The 14,771-nt window shown below is 37.3% G+C and overlaps 1 protein-coding gene across 1 annotated transcript; it reads left to right on the top strand.

Annotated features, from left to right (window-relative positions):
- Window positions 1-771: 771 nt before the first annotated feature.
- LOC141592860 (putative LRR receptor-like serine/threonine-protein kinase At5g45780) lies at window positions 772-6,188 on the top strand. Its single transcript, XM_074413732.1, has 11 exons — window positions 772-1,044; window positions 1,472-1,607; window positions 2,099-2,170; window positions 2,594-2,737; window positions 2,840-2,911; window positions 3,000-3,059; window positions 3,904-3,980; window positions 4,071-4,229; window positions 4,614-4,952; window positions 5,175-5,566; window positions 5,777-6,188. The coding sequence occupies exons 1-11, from the start codon at window positions 954-956 to the stop codon at window positions 6,098-6,100; spliced, it is 1,866 nt and encodes a 621-aa protein (XP_074269833.1). The 5' UTR covers window positions 772-953; the 3' UTR covers window positions 6,101-6,188.
- Window positions 6,189-14,771: the final 8,583 nt, after the last annotated feature.

Genomic DNA, 14,771 nt, shown 5'->3' with positions numbered 1-14,771 from the left:
CTTACACGATTCGAATTTAAATTAACTTAAATATTATTATTATTATTATTATTATTATTATTATTATTATTATTATCATCATCATCATTGTTCTTGTTCTTGTTATTTTTATTATTATTAATTTCTTTTTTTTTTTTTTTATAAAACCGCAACTTTTATTATTATTATTATAAAAATAAACGCAAAATTTTATTGAGATTAAACAATTTTTTTACAAGAAATTAGTGGTCAGTCAAGAGAGAACACTGATAAGAAAATATAGTCCAAAACACAAGGTAAGATAATAACATTTTTCCGCTTTATATACATTGGTTTGTTCATACATTATACTACGGTTACATTACGATAAAAAATAATGAGAAGAGTGATAATTTTGTTTTAAAAATAATAATGTATATATGTATCGAATAATTAATAATGTCAAATATTTTTGCATCAGTTTTTAAAAATAATACTTTGTATATAACTTTTCTAAACTGAATTTATAGGATCTCGAATCGAATCGAACTTATAGAATCAATCGAATCGAACTTATAGGATCGAATCGAATCGAACTTATAGTATCTAAATGAACTAAATTTATAGGATCGAATCGAATCGAATCAACTTATAGGATTCGAAATGAACTTAAGTTAAGTGACTTTTTTAAAAAAAAAAAAAGAAATTTTTACTAGTACAACTTATAATCAGTCCATTAGTTAAGATGAAAATATCGTCTCAATAAAATCCCGGTTCAAATCTCACTCCCCATATAACCAAAGAAAAAAAGTTGCTAATAAAATCTTACTTACTCTTAAAAGTTAAAAGTACCATTTTAATAAAACCTTCCATAAATCTTGCTTTTAATGGAAGTACTCTAATCTCTTTATGTTTCTGACTAAAAAAATCTATCAAAAAGTTTCAAAGATCTTAAAATGTTTGTTATTGTTGTTGCAAAGTAACTATCTTTAGTTATGGTTATCTTTTTGGTTATGCTTTTTTTATGCATTAATGTTGCTGTAGCTGCAGATAGTCTTCTTTCTCCAAAAGGTGTCAACTATGAAGGTCAGTTTCCTAAACCCATTATCAAGTTCAATTAGTCTTGTTTAAGACCGTCTTAAGTTTAGGACAATGTTATTCTGGCTAGTATTAAATGAACCATATGGCATAGAAGAGGCCGTCTTAAACTTAAGACGGCCTAAATGAGGTTTTGTGTGTCAAGTTACCACCTTTTTATTGAATAATTAGTGGGTTTGTGTTTATTTTTGATATTATTGTGTTTTTTTGTTTGCAATGTAATGATATTATGTTGGGTCATTCGCAAACAGTCTCTTTGTGTTGCTAACACAAGGTAAGGCTGCGTACATCTGAACTCCTTACCTCACAATTTACAGGAGCCATTGAGGCATTGGGGTAATGTTGTTGTTGTTGTAATGTAATGATATTGTATGTTGATAATGTATTGTTATTGGATTTGGGATGGTGTATATAGTGGCTGCATTGATGTCAGTGAAGAAGGAAATGGAAGATGATGAGCTCAATGTTTTCGACGGTTGGGATATTAATTCAGTTGATCCTTGTACTTGGAATAGGGTTGCTTGTTCTGCTGAGGGTTTTGTTACTTCTCTGTAAGTCACCTTCATTTCCCTAAAATCAGGTCTTTGATTCATCTGAATAGTTAGGTTTGTGGCGGTTGGACAATGAAAATCCTACGGCATTACTCGTTCGCCCCCCTTGAACTTTTTTTTTTGCCTCCTAATTGAAAATCCTGGTTTCGCGTTGTTCATAAATCTGGATAGTTTACAAATAACTAGGGAAGAATAGTGTCATTTGCTGACAAGTAGTTTAGGTTAATCAACGTTTGGATTTTCTTGACGTAAGTATAGAAGAGGTGGGATAAAGGAGGCAGAGAGCGCGTAGGAGAATAATGCTATTGTGGACGTAAAATTGCTTAACGCTGTCCAAAGAGAGAGGGTAAATGTAAGAGCAAAACAAGTGGTCTCCTTTAATTTGTATTGTACATGTTCTAAGGTTTTGTATAATGGCTGTAGTGCATACCCATTGGGATGTTGATTGTGAAGTTCATGCTTTCAATTTCTACTATTTGTTTCCTTTGCAGTGATATGGCTAGTATGGGATTGTCAGGAACACTATCACCCAGTATCGGAAATTTGACTCATCTTAAATCAATGTGAGCTTCGTAATTCTCTAGTATACTGTATTACTCCCTCCGTCCCAGTCATTTATTGTCCTTTTCCATTTTTGGGTGTCTCGGTCAATTGTTGTCCTTTCTATTTTAGGAATGCATTTGATGAGCAATTTGATCATTCACACTCAATTTGGTCCACTTGTCATCTAATAATTGGCTCCCTTCTCTTTCCTTGGTCTTTGTGCCTAAACTAAAGGACAACAATTGACCGGGACGGAGGGAGTATAATGCTACCTTAAGAGGAGATTATTGTATGGTACTATGGTCTAGGACCAACAGATCATTTTCTTGTCATTCTTATAATATTTCCCTCAAGGGCTCCAACAAACAGCGTGGTAAGGGTGTGAGGGGTCAGATATGGTAGCTCTGTGAACGAAGTGATCTTATTACATAATGGTCATGCAGGTCATTTCAGAACAATCAGTTATCCGGGTCAATTCCAGTTGAGATTGGGATGTTGCAAATGCTTCAAACTCTTGATCTTTCCAGTAACCAGCTTACTGGTGAGATACCTGACTCAATCGGTTACCTCGGCCGTCTCAGTTACTTGTGAGTACAACCTGAAAGTTTTGTCTTTAAACACTGTTTGTACATTGTTACCTGTGAAGGCTATGATAAGTCATATATTATGCATTTTCTCACTCGTTGTAGGAAGCTAAGTAGGAATAATTTGTCTGGACAGATTCCTGAGCGGGTTGCAAATCTTACAGGTCTTTCATTCTTGTATGTTTCCTTTCACTTATTTCCTTGTTTATTCATCTATCTCACTGCTTAGGCAATGAAATGAAAACATTATTTCGAACATTCACAGGGACGTGTCATTCAACAACCTTACCGGCCCCACTCCGAGAATACTAGCAAAAGCATACAGGTATTGACTTTTTCTGCAGATATCAATATGGAACTTTCTTTTTCTTTTCATATTTTTGATGCTCTGATGTGAAGTGATCCTTTCTGCAACACCATAATGTTTCAAATTCATTAACATATGCATTAATGATACAAAGGAACATATTCCGTGCTACGGAGTATTTCAGCTTTGTTGATGATACAAAGAAACAAATTTATCTGCTACAACTTTTCTGCTGAGAGAGTAAATATTTTACGGGGGATGAAATCAAGAAATATGCATATGTTACGATTACGAATTCAGTAAGCAAAGATTTGGAGCTGGAGGCATGACTTTGCATAATATGCCATGTAAGAATTAATAGAAAGCTTTAAGAGACTAAGAGGTACCTGCAAAGGATTGCTTCCTTATTAATCTGTAACTACAATAATCTTGATTTTCAGATTGCTTAGTTTAAACATTAAATCTAAGTAGCGTAACTCGTAAGGCTGTAAGAGCATAGATCAAGGAGATAGAGTTCAGACACTTCAGAGCACATGATGTTATAAGGAACAGATTTTTTTTATAGTCTGTCAAAAGTTTCAACGATGTCCATTAGAAAATCGAGGGATGATACCCAAGCGCACATCGTATTTCAGATCATGTTTGGTTGAAAAATTGAAATGGTTTTCAAATAAGGTAGAATGTGTTATAATTATCCAATCTAATTGAATGGTCTCGTACCACCTTTAATGTTTTTTGGTTGTTACCTACTGGTGGATAGATGAATTTTTTATTCAACTGATCTATTTTTTAATTTCCAATTCTGGCGTGGTTTCTTAGTTTTATATCGGTATTGAGTGACAAACTACATCTGTGATCTCAGTTTAACAGGGAATAGGTTCCTATGCTCTTCATCATCTCCACAAGTTTGCTTGGATGAAACAAAGCCTGTAGTAAATAGTATGCTTTCTACTGAACTCTCTCTGTGTATGTGCTTGTGCACTGTCTCGTGAATCTGTTGTTTTACAAATTGATTAATGCTCCTCGTAGATTCCCTTTCGGACACAAGTACTCCTCCCAGGATAAATCACCAATATCAGTGGAAAAGGCCTGTGGCTGTCGGTGTTAGCTGCATATTTGTGGTTTCTGTATTGCTTGTAGTTGGATGGGTTCACTACTGCAGGTCTCATCTTTTCATGACATCGTATGGTATGTTCTGTTGCCTTTTAATTCTCTGTTAAATTAGGCCGGGCAAAACTAATGCAAGAATGCAATCCAATTGACCCAAAAGAATAACCAATAACTCGAATTGACCCAATCCAAATTCCAAAATGACGGCTTAGTTTATCTGCATAACAGACGACAAAAACTTGAAAAAAGCGATTATATGAAATGACTTGCTCATACCTAATGAATCGTCTTCACTAGGCGTGACTCGAGCTGACCCGGACACAAGATAATCTGATAGTAATGCAACGAGAAAAATCCAAAAGGAAATTACACAACCCTTAACCTACCCGAATGACCCGTTTGCCACATCTCGGGTGAAAGCCGTACAGGTTTTCATGCCCTCTGCTTCTTTTTAATGTGCAGTGCAGCAAGACTATGAGTTTGATATTGGTCATCTTAAAAGGTTTTCGTTTCGTGAACTTCAAGTAGCTACAGGCAGCTTTAACCCCAAAAACATACTAGGCCAGGGCGGGTTTGGAGTTGTATATAAAGGCTGTTTATCAAATAAGACAATGATAGCAGTTAAAAGGCTGAGAGACCCTGACATCACGGGTGAAGTGCAGTTTCAAACAGAAGTTGAGATGATCGGATTGGCTCTGCACAGAAATCTTCTACGCTTGTACGGGTTTTGTATGACACCTAATGAGAGACTGCTTGTGTATCCTTACATGCCAAATGGGAGCGTGGCTGATCGATTGAGAGGTTTGTGCTTGCCTGCCTGACTTCTGTATTTTTAAGTATCTATGATATCTTATGCTGATTTTGTCAGTTATTATCAAGTCCGTCATGTTTATTTGGACTTAGTACAGCTTTATGCGCGGTTTGCTAAAATATACATGTAATATACATTGTGACTCTTCACTTTATGATATTAATCACTAGCTCGTTGAAAAACGGCCTGTGCTTCATTTTCTTTGATTGCAGACCCTTGTCACGAAAAGCCTACATTAGACTGGAGCAAGCGCATGCACATTGCTCTAGGGGCTGGCCGTGGTCTCTTGTATTTGCACGAGCAGTGTAATCCCAAAATTATCCACAGGGATGTAAAAGCTGCTAATATCTTGCTTGATGAGAGTTTTGAAGCTGTTGTCGGTGATTTTGGTCTCGCAAAGCTCTTGGATAGAAAGGATTCACATGTTACCACCGCTGTCCGTGGTACCATTGGTCATATTGCCCCTGAATATCTCTCTACTGGTCAATCATCAGAAAAGACTGATGTTTTCGGGTATGGCATTCTACTTTTGGAACTTATCACTGGGCAGAAGACGATAGATGCTGGTAAAGGTCACGTTCAGAAGGGTATGATGCTTGATTGGGTAAGCATCTGATTATCTAAGTACATCGACTACTTTTTAAGTTGTATGACTTATATTTAAACTGTAAAAAACTGATCCGAACCCGGGACACAAACATAAAAAAAAAAAAAAAAAAAAAAAAAAAACAAATGACTCGAAACCCAGACTAACAAAATGACACAACTCGACTCAAAATGCATGATATAGAGTAATTTCCTTGCTCGTTTACAGGTTAAGAAGCTCCATGAAGAAAAGAAGTTGGACATGCTAGCGGATAGGGATCTAAATGGCTGTTATAGTGCAGCAGATCTGGAAAAGACGGTAGAATTGGCAATACGATGTACTCTGCCTAATCCCAGCATGAGACCGAAGATGTCAGAAGCATTGAAGGTCTTGGAAAGAATAACCGGTCAAACAGGTCATGGTGAAGGATTGCAAGCATGTAATTCACTAACCGAGGAAAGAACTTGTATTAGTATGAATACGCATTACACCGATCTGCATGAGCAACATTCGTTTGTGTTTGAAGACATCGAGTTATCCGGGCCAAGATGACTCGACTTTTGAACTGTAACTACCCATTTCCTGTCAAACAAATCAATCCTGTAATTACTCCTTCCAGAAATGGGAAAGTTGTTGATCAGTTGCCTGTTTAAATCTTATTTACTGTCCCAGTTGGCTTTTTTATTCATGGCGAGGTTAAATACTTAAATGACGGGTTGGCTCATGAACAACTCTAACTAACACGATGCACATTTGAACATATCTCGAGTTTCATTAAATTATTCGTATATTTGAGTTTAACAGATTTGGTTGTAGAAATATTAATACTAAAAAATCCAGCAAATATATATGACAGATCAGATTATAAGATGGAACAGTTCATGCCTTGATTACCAATAATACAGTTTTTCAATTAGAAAAACAGGATAATTACATGCGTATATGACACTTACATATTACCTGATCAATGATATCTGTTACGGAAATATATTATTCTTGTGTATAATATGGTAATATGTGGTAGTCGTGTGATATGGTAATTGTGTCATATGTAAATATCTAGTTTCCTAAACTGTGTTAGGGTTGTGTCGATTGTATTAGTATATATGCATTGTATTATCATCGTAATCGAACACACAGAAATATTCCCACAATTTCCTACGTCTTGTTTGCCTGGTATTACTTTAACTTGGTAATCAGAGCCGTTTTTTTCTCTCAATTGGTGTCTTGCGTCTACAGTCATGACGAAAGATGGAGAAACCAAGAAAACTAAGTCCATCAGTCCGTATTTCCTGTCAACTAGCGATAAACTAGGAGATAAAGTCATTCAAGTCGTGCTCACTGGTGACAATTATGACGAATGGTCCGTCAAGTTTCGTGGTGCCCTACGTGCTAGGAAGAAGACGGGTTTTCTCGATGGCTCAATCGCGAAACCTGATGATAAGTCTGAGGATATTGATGATTGGTATATGGTGAATGCAATGATTGTCAATTGGATTTTTAATGTCATTGAACCAGACTTGGGTTCAACAATCACTTATGTCGATGAAGCGAAGGTCTTGTGGGATGATATTGAGCAAAGGTTTAGTGTGGGCAATGGACCGAAACTCCACCGTGTCAAGGGTTCGATCTCAGCATGTAAACAAGGTGAGAAGGAAGCCGTGTCTGAGTATTATGGCCGTCTCAAACGTTTGTGGGATGAACTCGATAAATACGATCGTAATCCCGTATGTGAGTGTCGTGGCTGCAAGTGTCGTATCAACGAGAAATTGGATAAGAAACGTGACGAATGCAAAGTGCACGAATTTCTGCTAGGACTAGCTTCCCAGTACGCAACGGTGCGTTCGAATCTCCTGTTGCAGGAACCTCTACCCTCTCTAAATAGGGCATATGCTACTATCGTGCAAGAGGAGGGGGTGCGAGGAGATGAAGTCATTGGCAGCTCTGGAGTTCGTGGCGATACTAGGTCTGATCCCGTGGGTTTTAATGCCTCGAGTGCCAATAATGCAAGTTCTATCTCTCGTGGTGAAGGATCATCTCGGTCTGATGGTTATACACGGCCAAGGTGCGATAAGTGTAATAGATGGGGTCATGTGCGGGCCAAGTGCTTTGATATTATTGGGTATCCCAAAGATTGGACTCCACGAGGCACGTCCACTTATAGTGGCAGTTACCGTAACGGTCGTGGCAGAGGTCGAGGACGCGGTGGAGGCTATGGTCGAGGTAGCGTGAATAATGCGGCCGGCAGTGATGAGGCAACGGAGCACAAAGAGCAGTATGTGAGCGTCCCGAAGGAGCAATGGGACGCCTATGTTAACAATGTCAAAGGCACATCGTCTTCTAGTAATGGTACCCGTATGACTGGTAAGATAAATAATCTCAAACTTTGGTTATTAGACTCCGGTGCTACGCATCATATGACGGGTTGTCGTGAGTTGTTGAGTAAGGTCCATAAAATCAGTCCGTGTGTGGTGACATTGCCGAATGGCAAGACGTCACAAGCAGTCGAAGAAGGCGATGTTGTTTTAGGCGGCCGTCTCGTATTAAATAATGTGCTCTTTGTGCCGGAATTTAATTGCAATCTTGTATCTATTTATCAGTTAACCATTGATCTTGATTGCACTGTTCAGTTCACCAATTCATCTTGTGTTATACAGGACCGCGTGTCGATGACGACGATTGGAGCGGGTGAGCAACATGGGCGGCTGTATCTTCTTCAGGGGACAACAACACGTGCGTGTGGGACAACGAAAGCAGACGATGAAGTTGGTATATGGCATCGACGGTTGGGTCACCCTTCGAGAAGAATAGTACAGTATTTACCTTTTGTTAATCATAAAAATATTAGTCATAATTCCGCACTTTGTGATATTTGTTTTCGCGCTAAACAAACAAGGGAAAAATTCGTTGTTAGTGATAATAAAGCTGCTACAATTTTCGAATTGGTTCATTGTGATTTGTGGGGCGATTATCGTACCCCTTCGTCTTGTGGTAGTCGATATTTTTTGACAATCGTTGATGACTATTCTCGTGCTGTATGGGTGTATTTAATTAAGTCTAAAACTGAGGTGTCACAATTGCTAAAGAATTTTGTCGCCATGGTAAAGAGACAATTCGATGTCAATGTGAAAGTTGTTCGAACGGATAATGGCACGGAGTTTACATGTTTAAAATCGTTTTTTTCCGAGAATGGTATCATCTTTCAAACCACTTGTGTTGGTACTTCTCAACAAAATGGCAGGGTAGAAAGGAAACACCGTCATATTCTGAATGTTGCACGAGCTCTCCGTTTCCAGTCTGGCCTCTCGGTGAGTTTTTGGGGTGAGTGTATTTTGGCAGCTGGTTATTTAATAAATCGCACGCCGTCTGTACTGCTTCGAGGGAAAACGCCATTTGAGTTGTTGTTTGGTAAACCACCTATTTATGATAATATCCGAGTCTTTGGTTGTTTGTGTTTTGTTAAGCATCCTCGTCGCGATGGTGATAAATTTGCCTCTCGTAGTCGTCGTTGTATTTTTGTGGGTTATCCTTTTGGAAAGAAAGGATGGGAGGTGTATGACGTTGAGACCCATGAGTTTTTTATCTCACGTGATGTTGTTTTCGACGAGAATGTTTTTCCGTTTCATGATGGTGATAGTCCTAAAACAAAATCCCGTTCTGAATTGTTCACCGAGGCAGACACGGGGGATGATGGTGAATTCTTACTGACGGATGTTGATGTGGGTCGTGAACTGGATGGTGAGCAGGCTGGTGGTGAGCCCGTCAGGGACGTACACCGTGAGCACACTGCCACGGAAGGGGAGGAGCAGCCTATCCTCGACAGTGAGCGTGAGGTGGTGAGTGATGAGGTCCATCGTGAGGGTGAGAGTAGTGGAGAAAATGTGGTGAATGCGGGTACAGAACAAGCTGATACGAGTGAGCTTGGTCGCGGGAAGCGGCCTCATATTCCATGGTCTCGCTATGATAAGGACGAGTTTGCTATTGGCACTGCGCGTGTTGTCTTTCCCACGAGTAAACAGCCCCTTTCCCATGTTGCGTCCATTCCGTCGTCGTCATCAGGTATGCCCTACTCTTTAGCACATTATGTAAAATATGAACAGTTTTCGTTGTCGCATCGTTGTTTCCTTACTAATCTTGATACTAGTGTTGAGCCTAAGTCATATCGTGAGGCTGTGAAATGTGAAAAATGGCGTGAGGCGATGCAAGCTGAGGTGGATGCCTTGATTCGTAATGGTACTTGGGAAATTGTTGATTATCCGTCTAATAAGAAAATTATTGGCAACAAATGGGTATATAAGGTGAAATTGCGGTCTGATGGTTCCGTGGAACGGTACAAAGCGAGGTTGGTTGTGCTTGGAAACAGACAGGAAGCAGGTATTGATTACTCCGAAACCTTTGCTCCTACTGCTAAGATGGTCACAGTTCGTGTTTTTCTCGCTCTTGCTGCTGCTCGTAAGTGGGAGTTGCATCAGATGGATGTGCATAATGCTTTCTTGCATGGCGATTTAACAGAGGAGGTGTATATGCGTCTTCCGCAAGGTTATTCGGTTAATACCACGGGCAAAGTTTGTAAATTAAAAAAGTCATTATACGGGCTTCGTCAAGCCCCTCGTTGTTGGTTTGCTAAATTGTCTGCTGCGCTTCTTGCCTATGGTTTTGCTCAGTGTCGATCCGATTATTCATTGTTCTGTTATCTTAAAAGTGGTGTCGAGGTATATATCTTGGTGTATGTGGATGATCTTGTGCTTGGTGGGAATGACAGCACCGTTCTAGCCCACGTGAAATCGTATTTGCATACTTGTTTTCATATGAAAGATCTTGGGTCGTTAAAATATTTCTTGGGTATTGAGGTGGCAAGAAGCTCCACTGGCATATTCATTTGTCAACGGAAATATGCCTTGGATATTTTGTCTGAGACAGGAATTATTGGTGGGAAACCGGAAAATGTGCCTATTGAGCAGAATCATCGTCTAGCCTTGTCCACTGACGATGTATTGGATGATCCGGAAAAGTATCGTCGCTTAGTTGGTCGTCTAGTCTATCTGACTATTACGCGACCAGACCTGTCCTATACTGTTCATATTTTGTCTCAGTTTCTTCAAGCTCCACGACAGGCTCACTGGCACGCGGCATTGCGGGTGGTCCGTTTTTTGAAAAAGCATCCGGTCGGGTATATTATTTCGTCCGATTCTAATTTGGAGTTGTCTGTTTATTGTGATTGATTATGCGAGTTGTCCCTTGTCTCGTCGTTCGTTAATGACTTATCTCGCGTTTTTGGGAGGTTGCCCTATTTCTTGGAAGACAAAGAAGCAGCCCACTGTGTCTCTCTCGTCTTCCGAAGCTGAGTATCGTGCTATGGCTGCTGCAACTTGTGAGGTCAAGTGGCTGCGTAGTTTATTACAGTTTTTTCGTGTCTCTATCGCTCAGCCTGCTGTGCTTCATTGTGATAATCAGTCGGCATTGGCTCTTGCTCGTAATCCCGTTTTCCATGCTCGTACGAAGCATATTGAAATCGATTGTCATTTTGTCCGAGATGCTATTCAAGATGGTCTTATTTGTCCTTCATACGTGCACACGTCCGAGCAAGTAGCTGATTTGCTTACGAAGGCTTTAGGTGTCAGACAGTTTGAGTATTTAGTTTCCAAGTTGGGCGTTCTTGATCCCCACGCTCCAACTTGAGGGGGGGTGTTACGGAAATATATTATTCTTGTGTATAATATGGTAATATGTGGTAGTCGTGTGATATGGTAATTGTGTCATATGTAAATATCTAGTTTCCTAAACTGTGTTAGGGTTGTGTCGATTGTATTAGTATATATGCATTGTATTATCATCGTAATCGAACACACAGAAATATTCCCACAATTTCCTACGTCTTGTTTGCCTGGTATTACTTTAACTATATCCTAATATAGTAATGCTCAATTTCGTTTACTATTAGTAGGCCAAATGATACCGTCTTTGACCTACGAAGTATTATTTTTCTTCTTTTTTTTCCCCATTTTTTTTCGATGTGGCCGGTGTGTTTTTAAAACAGCTGCATGACGAAGATAGTTGTTTTAACTCTTAACTAGTTTTGTTACCCGTGAAAATCACAGGTGCGTTTGGCCTAGTGGTGGGCGGGACACTGAATATGGTGTTTGGGTTTGTGATAGTTCCGCAAGAGTGTGGTAGGTTTATGGTAGGTTGGAATGGGGTGGTCGAGTTAGTGGTAGAGATGTGAAAAAGAAGGGGAAACAATGTGAAGCAATATGTCTATTAATTTTTAAGAGTGTCCATGGCAAGTTAGTATGTTTTTGTTTGTTTTTCACTTTTTACTTTGTTTTCTAAGATTTCTCTACGGAGAATATTAGGTATTTGTTTTCTATTTTTTTTTCCTTTCTTCACACTTGATTTTTATTTAATATTATGTATTTAACTCCATACCATTGATTAATAGTCCATGCATTTAACTCCACACTATCTATTATTTCATTTGTTTAAGAGGTTTTAAAGAGTGCACTTAACTACACATCACTCAAAACAAATTATGGACATCGTGTAGACGGTATATGAATGATTTTATAATAAACTATTTAAATGTTGATTAAAGACAATTTTATCCTTTCTTCCTTAAATCATGATAGGTATTCAAAGCTTTTTCAAAAGAGCATTTTCGTAAACGTAAATCTACTTTACCTAAATAAATTTAGTCCATTAAGACATACTCCCTCCTATTCACAATAAACCTCCTATTTCATTTTGACACAAAAATTAAGAAAACACACTACCCCACCATATAAATAAATTTGAACCACACAAATACACTACCCCACCATACAATTAAATTTGGACCACACAAACACTTACCAAAAAAAGAAATAGGGAAGTTATTGTGAATAGACGGAAATGGAAATAGGGAGGTTTATCTTGAATAGGAGGGAGTACTTTAATTTGATAGAATATCTATGTGGTGAGCAATAGAACAAAAGTTATTTGAACGAAACGTTTAGAGCAAATATAAATACTTAATGATAGCTTAAGAATGTGTCGATGATTTTCACGTCAACCTTAATACTTAAATTCATAATATATACATTTGATAACACGTTTGCGATGAAACACTCAATAGAATCAACACTCTATACCAAAAGCACCAAGTGAATTTCAAATGGCGATGAATGACCGAAGCTTCAATGTATGTCAAAAGTCACGTCTTTCTGCACCATAATACCATCAATATTCAAAACCTTTCATTTAGTAGAACAACAAATATAAAAATTACATTGAGACGTTAGAGTAAAAACTACAATTTCTAAAAACTATTTATATCACAAATTAAAATAACAAAACGGACAACAAATTCATACCTAGCTAGAACTTTAAGTGAGAGATAATTTTACAGGTTTGCATTTATCCCATTACTCCCACATGTGTGCCTATGAACATTAAGATAAGAAAGTTAATAGTTGAGTCAATGATAAATTACAATATGTATAATAAGTGGCGACTAAAAAATAAAATTGAAAATTTTATATTTCAATGAGATAGAAATGAAACGATGCTATGAGTATTTTTTTTAGGAAAATGCTATAAATACTAATACCAAGAATACAAGCGTTTTGGAAGATTAAAAGTTGGTTGCTCAAAGGTCAAGTAGAAGAGGAAGGGAAAGGGTGAGCAATAAACGGAGGTCCATTGATTGCACAATTTATGTGGAGTAATGGAGTATCATTTATTCTCGAGCATTAAAAGTGTAATTGAACAATTGTCAAATATTTTTTTAGATAATAAATGCATTTACAAACACAAGATTTCTCTATGAAATGCCCTCTTAAAGCTACTAGGGAGTGCCACATAGGTATGCACTCAACACACATCATTTTTATATTATTATATAGATTAGAGGTGTCAACGGATTTTACAATATTTAATTCACATTTTAGTTATCCGTTTTTGTGTGTAGCAAGGACATCTTTTAGGAGAACGAAAGTATTTTCAATATAACACCAACTCAAAAACGATAATACCCTTCTACTACTTAAAAATGAAAGTTATTTTTTGTCTTTCATTTACAAACATTAAATAAACACAAATTTTTATTTCAGACAGACTATTTTCATCTTATTAAAAAGACGAGATTTTGTGACTATTTTATGGTCAAATATAAACACAATGATTCAGCTAGTGTTATAACTTATGTAACTTATTTTCTAAAAATGGTCATATTTGACTGTAAAATAGTATCAAAATTCCATCTTATTGTTTCAGATTAAAATAGCTCCGAGACCAACTCTTAAATAAATGATGTAGACGTTAAAATGCGTGATTAATTTAGAGCATGTTTGGCCTAAATTGTTAAAAATGAGTTTTTGTTTTATAAGCTTAACTTTCAAGAAGTGTTTTTCAAAACTAAAAATACTAAATTGATACTTCTATTTTTAAGGGTAAAAATATAATTTTTGAGTTTTAAAGAAATTTTTTTCAACTTTTAAATAATTGTGTGTTTGACCAAAAAACACTTTAAAAAACTAGGCTAAACACACATAGTGACGTTATCGCTTTCCTAAAATACCATAACTCGCACCGTCAAGGGACAAAATATGTGCAATAAAGAGGTGTACAGGGTACAGCCGACTGACCCCTGAAAGACACACCTACTTACTTGTGGACATGAATGAATATTACAACATGAATGACCGTTTCGAACACGGGAACTTGTCCACATGCTTGGCCCACCTTTCTATTTCATTTATTTTTGCACATACATCTCTTCATTATTGTACAACATTCCATGCCCCCAGTTTATTTCTATTCACTTATTTTTAGGAGATCCGTTATAACATTAAGCGATAAAGATAAACAAAAAACGATAAAGAAAACAATACTCGAATTTATGTGGTTTATTAATGGTGTGTTAGTTACGTTCACAGTTCACTAACGGTGTATTAGTTACGTCCACCTGACAAAAGGAAGGAGAGTATTATTGATACCGAAGATATTCCAGATTTCAGATTGAGATTGTTATGATATGCAGAAGTGTTAGGGTGTGACTTATAAAGTTTATACAGTACTCTCTAAGACTAATACAGAAGGTTAATTGATAAACAATGTCGATATAAGAACCCTTCTTCATAATCAATACCAACATAATTAATAATTAGTAATTAGTACCAAAATATTAACTTTTTTCTACGATAGATACCAAGTCGCCATAAAATCTCATCTTAACATACTCGAAAAG

The sequence above is a fragment of the Silene latifolia genome, chromosome 7 (genome assembly GCF_048544455.1).
Source record: "Silene latifolia isolate original U9 population chromosome 7, ASM4854445v1, whole genome shotgun sequence".
In the NCBI taxonomy this organism is placed as follows: domain Eukaryota; kingdom Viridiplantae; phylum Streptophyta; class Magnoliopsida; order Caryophyllales; family Caryophyllaceae; genus Silene; species Silene latifolia.
The sequence above is the reverse complement of the archived record's forward strand: the minus strand, read 5'-3'. Positions and strand labels throughout refer to the sequence as shown.

Bases quoted from the DNA above. Each gene is read 5' to 3' on its own strand.
- LOC141592860 (XM_074413732.1), top strand. From the start codon at position 954: ATGGTTATCTTTTTGGTTATGCTTTTTTTATGCATTAATGTTGCTGTA. The intron at 1,608-2,098 runs GTAAGTCACCTT...TTTCCTTTGCAG, and splicing joins GAGGGTTTTGTTACTTCTCT to TGATATGGCTAGTATGGGAT. The intron at 3,981-4,070 runs GTATGCTTTCTA...TGCTCCTCGTAG, and splicing joins AACAAAGCCTGTAGTAAATA to ATTCCCTTTCGGACACAAGT.